The sequence below is a fragment of the Ruditapes philippinarum genome, unplaced genomic scaffold (assembly GCF_026571515.1).
Source record: "Ruditapes philippinarum isolate M1 unplaced genomic scaffold, ASM2657151v2 ctg5379_1_1_1_1, whole genome shotgun sequence".
In the NCBI taxonomy this organism is placed as follows: domain Eukaryota; kingdom Metazoa; phylum Mollusca; class Bivalvia; order Venerida; family Veneridae; genus Ruditapes; species Ruditapes philippinarum.
The window spans coordinates 51,091-61,432 of NW_026861486.1; the positions used below are offsets into that span (position 1 = coordinate 51,091).

The following is a 10,342-nucleotide window of genomic DNA, read 5'->3' on the forward strand; positions in this document are numbered from 1 at the left end:
AATGAATATATTAGGCGGCAACAAATATCATGAGAAGAGTATGTTATATACAAAGAATGATGATAAATGTCAATTATAATATATATGTATATGGAAACACTCATATTTATACATTTCAATTCGACAGCACATAAATATATTTGCAAGTGACTACTACATTGTCCGATTAAATACAAATGTATTCCGATTACCGACTCGTATAATTATAAACCAGTATAATACAAGATCGGTACGGACAAAAATGAAATGTTATCAGGCCACACAAACAAAATTATGTGCTTTACATGCAAAAAAGTAATACAGTATTACATTTGAACTAATATAAATCTAATCAGTAAACGCAGTGCGTTTTATATTTGCTAAATATATAAATTTTGCTAACTTATTTAAAACATTCGACTGTTGTGTAGTTAACAAAGTTTTAAATTTCTGAGACGTTGGCCAATGGCAATAATATTTAAGGAGATGTTGTGCAGCCGAAAAATGATAAAATTCATTTAAAAAAAAAAAGAATAAATATGCATGATGATTTTCTTTTAAACACAAATATCTTTTAGAAAATGATTATATATATAAATATTTGTGTTTAAAAGAAAATCATCATGCATATTTATTCTTTTTTTTTTTAAATGAATTTTATCATTTTTCGGCTGCACAACAGAGACATGCATTTCTTATATCTCGATAATGCGGGCACACAAGAACAAAATGATATTCATTTTCAATAGCATTCATTTTACAATATATACATTTTCTATCTTCTCTTACAACATTTCTGAAACGACCTTCTTCAATTGAAAGTCTATGGGATGAACATCTTAATCTAGTCAATGCGATACGATAAGCATCAGTTTTGACACACGTCAAATATTTTTTCAAATCCAATGCAATCTTTTATAATTTTATAGGTACTCAGTTTTGTCATTGTATCAATCATTGAGTATGAATCTTGATAATATTGACTTTACAATCTTTCTATCACAGCATTCAATTGATATTGAGAAATGGTAATACAATTCCATAAATATGCAAAACCTAAGTTTTCTAGTAGTAACTGAGAAGTTTATTTTTATGACCTATTAAAATTGTCTGAAATCGACAATGCCTAACTTATTAAGTACATACACTAGACACCCTATTTATATTTAGAAAGGGTCATTTTTCTCATGTAAACATGACATCTGTTTATCAGACAGTGTTATGAAGAAATTTGACCAACTGACCACAGGGAAATAGGGATTGCCCTTATTAAGCTTATATGTTGTCCTTATCAAAGGCAATATTTAGACATTGACTTACATAAAACGTTACAATTTAAACTGTACTTTTATTTAAAATTAGCACATGAAACATATTAGGTTTGAGCCTTTGTCGCGTATTTATGGGTGAAATGGAACAGCTCAATTAGATATAAATACAATACGTTAAACGTACAAGTTTCGTAATATTATGTTAATATATTTGATATACGAGTCTTAGATACAATTCATTTCTGCTCTACTTGTACTGTCCCAGTATGTAAATTATTCTGCTCTTCTTTAATGAAGACGAAGCATTTGTTTATGGGGCCGTCACACCATGACGTTCTGGTGAGCGTTCTATGACGTTTGAGGAAACGTTGGTAGTCGCCCATGGTTGCTGGGATAGCGCCAGAAGAACGTTATGTGAACGCCAGTGAACGTCGGTAATCGCCGGGAATCGGCACAAACGTTTTAAGAACGTTCATTGAACGGTTTACTAGCTTTCCCCAAGTGCTGCACACGTTCGACTATCGTTAGTCAGCCGTTAGTCAATCGCTGCTTGGTTGTTACTTATCGTTTGCTTTGCATTGAACGACTCACTAGTTACTCACTGGCGACATGTCAATGACCACTGAACGGTCTTCAAGCGCATAAAACGTGGACTTAAGGTAAACGATCGTCCATTAGGCGTCTCTTGAGCGTCATTTGAGCGTCATTCGACAGTTTCACGAACGTCTATGCATATGTAAAAAGCAAGGTTCATTTAATTTGAAGGCTATCTTAGAGAACACCTACTATGGAAGATAATGAAAGATCTAGTATGATATATATGTTTGCTATAGCCAAGCATCAAGTAGATGTACTGAACTTAAACATAGTTGAACATATCGAGTGAATTCATCCGCAAAGAAAAAGACCCCGACGAAGACGACATTGTTGGACTAAATCACGAATATAAAGACGTCAAAGATTTGGAAATACAAAATGTATCTAGTAGGAGAAGCCCTCACCCCAATATTTTTTCTAGGCAACACAATGCTGACTATTCAAACTCACAAGAACAACTGATATCACAATTTCCAGTGTTCTGTACCCGTTTAGCCGTACAAATAACGCGCCATCGAGACACTATTCTGTCGTTATTCAAGCGTCAGTCACAATGCTCGTCAGGCGTTAACAAATAGTTTGTCCCGCGCCACACGCTTATGGGTTTAAGACATATCTTACTTGGTCGCTGTTACACGCTTCTTGTGCGTTAGACACACGCTAGTTAAGCTTTAGGCGCACGTTAATCAAAGAACGTTCAAAAATTGAACGATAGAAACGTTCAGAGAGAGTTAACCAGAACGTCGTGATGTGACGGACCCATTAGGAGTGATCTAGATATTGAGGCAGTTAGAGCTGGCTTGTTACCGTCAGGTGTATGTTTTATTTTTGAGAAAGCGAAAAGAACGAATTTATATGAGGTCCTTATAAATAATAGACTTTTAGAATTGTGATTTTTCATTGCAGATCATCAACTTTATAACTCTGTTCCATCAACATGCATGTCCGTACTATTTAAAAAATACACTGTGCAAGATGTCTACTTAGAGATTTGTTTTCAGAGAAAAAGAAAATAAGATAATTACAATATATATGTGCTATTGTCTTCATCCTAGTATTTCTATAGATGAATCTTTATAAACGATTCTGCCGCCGATGTTGCTGTTACTGCTGCCGCAGCTGCTGCTGATGATGATAATAATAATGACAATTATGATGATGATGAGGAGGAGAAGGATGGTAATAAAACTGTACGAAAAACAATATAAGAATAAAATTTGACGATGGTGATGGTGTTTTTGATGACGATGATGATTGATGGGAAAAGAACATACTTGAGAATAAGAATCGATGATGATGATGCTGATAATAATTTACAAAAGCAAAAAGCAAAAACAAAGTAAATAAAAAAATATCAATGCAATTTGATATTATTGATCACTCGATTATAAGAATATTATAAATTGGAAGAACATGGTTTTAGATGATTCAACAGCAAAACGTAAATTCATGGTTGTAATATTTGCCATGTAATGCACTCAACTAGATACCATTTTGAATACAAACTTTTCAAGTACTTTATTGAATTATTTACTAAACTTTACAATATAACCAAATAGTTTAGTGATGGGCGATACGTGTACAAATAATAAAAAAAATCAAAATTGATAAACTAAAGGTAGAGTTCACAGAAATGAATACATTTACAGTCAAATGAAAGAATAGATATAACACATTTATTGTTACTGTATCTATTAAGCATGTAGAATATATGATACTATTTCATCATAATATATGATACAGGCATAACTTTGTTTTTTTTTCTTTTCCTAAACCTTTAATGTATTTTATAAAGTGACTTATGTAGTTGCGTCGTTTTATGTTTTAGATATTGTTTAATCTTTAGTTATTTATATTTTATTATGTAAATAAATCAAACTAGACAAACAAACAAGTTATCAAGAGTTGAATTAGTCCCCCTTCTTTGATACTTCGGAAACGGAAACGTGTTTTGTGAGTCAATAAAACACTACGAAAATTTCCGCGTTTTTTAGTTTTCACTTTTTAGAGCTGATTTATGTCGGTAATAACTAGATTTATGATCATCTTCGGCTTGGCGACATGATAGTTATTCAAATTGTCTTGTTAACATATACAACTACAAGGCTTTTTGCCAAACACTTATTGCGCAAGGAGTGTGCTTGCTTTGATTTTTTTTATCAATTAGTTATGACCCATCATGCGGTCAGCTGTAAACGTGCGAGTATCGACGCTATGTTTGACAGTTGTGTTAACAACAACATTGATGGAGTGCGCTGATCGTATAATGACGAAAAAACCGTGCATTTTATACTGTTTTATTTTTCAAGAAAGATGTACTTTTTGAAAATATCTTGTACTGCGGTCATAAATATGTCATTTAATAAAATAAAGGAAATTATGAAAAATCTTTTGAAGAAGATGTTGGACACGAAGCTGTTGAACTTGAGTGGGTATAAATACTGGAAAGTTTGCTTGAAAAGGGCACAGTTGTGAAACTAGTCTGTTTTGGATATCTGTCCACCATTATAATACAGGTAAGTGAAATTTTCTACTGCACAAGTAAATTAAAATCATTTAGATAAGTAAAACTATAAGTTTTGGGCAAAGTTATTTAACGTTTATTACAATCTGGAGTGAATACGTTTGTGTATTCTAACTAGCATTAACAATTATAGAATATTGGTAATTTATACGTAAATAAAACATTTTTCAACACGTATCTGTTTTAAAAAATCATAGCTTCTAAAAAATGTAAATCTGTTTAAGTGTTTTTTTTTCTTTTTTTTTTCTTTTTGAATTTAAAAGGCAAAACGCAACATGAAATTTATTTTAGATTATATCTAGTTTTTTGTAAAAGTCAGATTATTTCAAATTGTAAAAAAAAAGTATGCATTTAATAGAATTTTTATAAGCTCTTTCAATGAAATAACTGCGAAGCAATGCTAACAGATTTAGATTTCAAATAAAAATTTCCGGTTGGTTGCAGGTGAATGGACAAAAGTAATACCAAAAATTGTTTCTGCTTAATTTCAATACAGTCAAAACAAATACAATAAATTACAATGAACTTGTGAAATGTGTAAATAGTACTTTCGTTTACCAGTTTAAAAAAATGATAACCACTATTTGTAATTGAAACTGAAATCAAACAAATTTTGTGCAACAACTTTAAATGAAATTTTATATTGACAATAATTTAGTTGAAGAAGTAAGTTAAGAATATGCGTGGCTGATTATGGAATTTGTATTTTATAGAAGCCATTTTCAAAGTAATTTACAACTGAAAACTGAACAATCTTTTTTCATGATACATTCTGCACCTTTCATGGCCAGGCTTAATTTTGTTTTCAATAAGTTCAAGTGATCTATTTTCTTCAGAAATTATAATGATGAAATCTGCGCAATGAATACAAAATAAATAAAATAGACTGGAAGCGTGCTACGACTACCGTCAATCAAACCAATATTTTAGCATTTTTGCGTTCTTAAGGGATGCCGCAGTTTTCCTCTATTTTATACATCAGACCAAGCAATGTCTTCACAAGCTATTGGAATTAATTATGGCTAATTCATACTGTGTAAAGAAGCAAAGAGTAATGGCAAGTTTTATGCATTTTTCCATGTTCATTTTAAATGTTCAGTTCTCCCTTATTATAATGCGGCGACAGAAGGCGTGGAATTATCTTCATTCTCAATAAAAATAGCCTTAAAATCTTTTTGTTATAAGAGTGCTTTAAGGTTTCCGCTATTGTTTATATTTCTTTTAAACGTAAAATGTTATTTGTTTGCAGAATGAACTCCGTAAAATTCACTTTAGCCTCCTTGTGTACCCTCTTGGTAGTGTCTGACGTCATTGCTTCCGGCTATGGTAAGTTTTGATATTTTAGCGAATTTTAGAAAAAATATTCAGGTAGAAATGTACAGTTTTATAGGAAATCAAAAACCGAAATCCTTTTTAAATGACATAAGGATTAAATTCAAAGGAAATAATTAATAGGACTTAAATAATAATATTTTTTAAACAAAAAGTTACATGCAAAACCATGAATGAACCATATAAATGAATACCGAGAAAAATAACTGTAAGATTAACTAAGATTTTTAAAGAAACTGAGTTTAAAAACACCATTGTAAAATCGAACACTTAATCATCTTAGGAAAATATTCAAAATCCCATTTATGATCCAGGTGCTGGTGGAAACAGCGGATGGAGCAGTAGATTCACAGGTGAGTTGTGATCTGAGAAACCATCTGGAAATATGGCATGCACAAATATATATAGTACTAAAAAGTTTTTATAGGATTTCTTTGAAATACGTACAGAAAAAAAATCATATTGTAGCATGCTCAATTTATATAAAAATATTTTGAAAAATCTGTTAATCATTATAAGCCGACTGAAGCTGTATAGCATTTGCAAATAACAAATATTTTTCTGAATTCAGGTGGATACGGAGCAGGCGGGATGGGATCAGGCAGTATTAATGGTGGGGGAGGTTTAGGGGGCAATAACATGCTTGGAGGTGGGGCTGGTATTGGTGGAGGAAACATGTTTGGAAGAGGGGGAGCCGGTATCGGTGGTGGGAATTTAATTGGTGGAGGTGGCATCGGAGGTGGTAGAAAAATGGGCGGTGGAATGCTTGGCGGAGGAGGTGCTATTGGAGGCGGAGGTATAATCGGGGGTGGAGGTATCGGGGGAGGCGGTATTATCGGAGGAGGAGGTATCGGCGGCGGAGGTATTATCGGGGGTGGAGCTATCGGAGGAGGCGGTATTATCGGAGGAGGAGCTATTGGTGGCGGTGGTATAATTGGAGGTAAAGCATTATAATCAGCAATAAATTCATATGATAAAACTGCATTTAAACAACGAAACAGACAATATCTGTCAAAATAAACTACTAGTAATCGTTTTTCTTGGAAAAGTTTGAAATTAATTCGAGGATTTTAGTTAACTGAATTAGATATTAAGGTAATTAATCATGCTTCAGGTGGTAACCTCGGTGGCAGCGGAGGAAAAATGGGAGCTGGCATTCTTAATGGTGGTGGACTCGGTGGCAATATGATCGGAAATGGCGGTCTGGGAGGCGGTATGATCGGAAATGGCGGACTCGGGGGCGGTATGATTGGAAATGGTGGACTGGGAGGCGGTTCATTGAACGGAAACGGTGGCATTGGTGGTGGATCTATGCTTGGAGGCGGAAAGTTTGGTGGTGGAATGGGAAATGGAGGTTTCGGAGGACTCGGAGGTGGAATCATGAATAATGGTGGACTAAATGGAAGTAGGTCTAATGATAACAAGAAAAATTAAACAAAATGTTGATTCATCAATATAATGTTTAAATATTAAAAAATTATATCTAAAATTTTCAGAAGTAAAAAAAGTAAAAATGAAACTTGGGGTTATTATGCTATTGTACATTTATATTATGAATTTTAATTTTTACAAACGTATAAAAAACTGGTTTAACAAAACTTGTCTGAAAACGGTTTTTTGGGGGCAGTAAAAGGACAATCGGGGGAAAAGGTGGTTTGGAGGCATGGTGGCCCCCGGGGGGTAATGGGGTTTCGGAGGCAAAGGGGTCTTGGTGGAAAGGTGGTCGGGGAAAAGGGTGGGGAAATTGGTTGGTGGTATGGGTGGTCTTTTGGGGGCCCGGGGGGTTGGGTGGATTGGCGGTGGATTTGGGAAAAGGTTTAAAGGAGGTTTCCGGATTTTAGGTTTTTGTTTTGATACATCTAAAATTTTTATGAAAAACCAAATTTATTTTTTGGGTGTATTTTGAAAAATGATTGAATACTGTTTTACATACACATTTTTTTATAAAAACACGATTCGAACATAAATTTGAAAATGCTTGTGCATTGTTAAAAACTTGATTTGATTCTCTTTCATTGCATATAAAGGGACATTCATTCAATTTTTGGCAAATCGTTACTTACATATAGACAACAATTTGTTCAAAAGAGACGAAAACGAGTTGAAATGTTATTCATTATTTTAAAAGGTGGTGGAAAACCTTGGAGGCTTAGGTGGTGGAAACTGGAGGCGGTGGTTTAGGAGGCGGTACATCGGAGGCGGAGGCTTAGGGGGCGGTACATATTGGAGGCGGTGGTTTAAGGAGGCGTTGTTAACATCGGAGGTGGTGGATTACGGGGCGGTACATTGGGAGGGGTTGGTGAATGGTGGCTTTGGTATGGGAGGTCTTGGTGGATCAGGTAAGATTAGAGAACTGGGAAAGGATTAAAATATAACTTTCCGTAGTCTAATGTTGTTACTGCTAAATATTTTAGCCAGTTGTTCACGTTTATTTGGGTTTGCTATAAAGTTTGCCTTCAGAAACATACAGTGACATTGTTTGTTAACAATTACTTTAAAGACCTAAAAATCTAAATTAACCTTTGCAAAAACATTATATTGAACTCTAAAAGCAACCTCTTCATTTTTTTGATCTTATTTTAGTTATTTTTAACATATAAGTCACTTAACTTTATACAGATTAACTTTATCTTTATAATTTTTTATTTAATTATAGATTGTAAGTCGACTAAATACACATTACCTTTATTTTCAGGAGGTATGAACAGACTAAGAAAAATCCTATTAGATACTTGTGACCAATCCTTGGAAGTCCAATTCTTAAAATTTCGCTTTTTTCGCCCGCGTGATTGCATCTCATTAGTTTTAGATCTACTGTGAAAATGAAATTATGACATTATGTCGGACACTGGTGTTTCCTACAATTATTTATACTATTTCTTAACTGTTACTATATTGACGAAACTTTGTGGTACTTGAAGATTAAAAGATGATTTAAATGTAATGATGATGATGATGATTAATAATCTAGATTGTTACAAAAACAAGATGAAATGAACTTATAATTAAAATATATGGATGTCGCTTCCTGGCTAATGGTTCTATTAGCACCTATCTTTATAGGAATGAATGTTTCGTATATGAGCTTCGTTTATATACGAATGAATAAGTTTAATGTAATCGGAATAGAGATAGTGTATATAATATTTATGTCATATCAATTTGGTGTCCTGTTTTACATTTATATATTAATAATATTTTATAATGTGAATATAAACTTATTGCTTGCATTTGAAGTTTGTGTTTGTGTGCTTTTTCCTTTTGTTTGGAACGGTGTTTTTCAACTTGACCCATTTAGTTTTTTCTTACATGACCTTTTATGCCTTAACATTCGTGTCCGTCTGGAAAAAACCTCTGCTTCAATGAATTTAGATAATATAAATCTATGATTGTCAATGTTAATCCAAATTTCAAAAGAATTTAATTTTGTCAAAGTTTGATTTTTTATTTTTCTGGATATAAAATCGGAAATTTTTGTTTATTATGAATGAATATAAACAGATTTTTAATGAACACACGAGGTTTCATCAAGATAATCCTGGTACCATGATAAGAGATTGTATATAGATGGAAGAACTTCTCTGTGAAACATACAGGAATAATATTTCAAACATATACGCTTTTTGTGCCCGCATGAATGTCCAAATATTTCGGTATTGAAAGTAATCAAATATGTTTTTACATTGAGCAGATGAGTTTTCGTGCCTCCGTGTACTTTTTCATGATAAAGTAACTCTTTTAACGACAAACAGCATCCAAAATATATATTTTTTTTTTGAAAAAAAGAAAGGTACGGAAAAAGCTGTCAAATTATCTTTCCATTTTTGTAAAGAGTTTGGATACTGGTTTTATATATTTTGCATTGCTTTATATATCAGATTCTACACTTTTTTAATCTTTATTTAAAGTACTCAGGCTTGAGGGAATGTGGATACTATAGTTGAACTTCTGGGGCAAATGTAAAATATTTTAACTTCTGGTATTTTTTTAGGCTATTTACAATACCCCTATATTCTAAAAATTACTTCTAATATTTAGGTTGTAGTAACTCATCAAAGAATAAATTCCTCATCTTGATTAAGGAGGTCTCCTAAAAACAGATTCCTTTCTTGAAATCCATCTTTGTAAATACACACTGAGTTACCAATTTATCCTAGGATTTTCCAGATATGACTGAAAAACAATTCTTTGCTGTTTTCAGGTTTAAAGTTTACGAAAGGGTAAAATAACTGTATAAACATCTTCCAGAATGGATTGATATCTTCATAAGTTTTGATTAATAAGTCTGTACCAAATTTCAAATATTTCGACTATGAAGGGCATGTACCATCATAGAACTACTAAATTTACTATTTTGAGTTGATCAGTCTTCGTAGCCATGTCAACTTTAGACTATTAATAAATATTTTCAAAATATATCATTTTGAGTCTCTCATACTTGTAGTCCTGTGTTATAGCGCTTTTTCCTTTCTAACTTTGGTCATGAGATTCATTCATAGAAATTTTAAAGAATAAGTTTTGAATTATATTTGATTTTTACTAAAGAACGGATTTGGAATACTAAATCAGATGATTAGTTTGCTAGAGCAATGGGATTTAATTACTACAAATTTTACCTATAGGGGAAAAGGACCTTTTT

At 32.7% G+C, this 10,342-nt stretch overlaps 1 protein-coding gene across 1 annotated transcript; it reads left to right on the forward strand.

The window, feature by feature from the left end:
* Window positions 1-4,254: 4,254 nt before the first annotated feature.
* LOC132715793 (uncharacterized) lies at window positions 4,255-8,401 on the forward strand (the record flags this gene model as incomplete). The annotated part of the gene is made up of 7 exons (XM_060698861.1): window positions 4,255-4,363; window positions 5,621-5,697; window positions 6,018-6,056; window positions 6,275-6,643; window positions 6,818-7,108; window positions 7,857-8,042; window positions 8,399-8,401. Coding segments are annotated over exons 2-7 (964 nt in total), but the record flags the coding sequence as incomplete, so codon positions are not given.
* Between the last annotated feature and the right edge of the window lie 1,941 nt (window positions 8,402-10,342).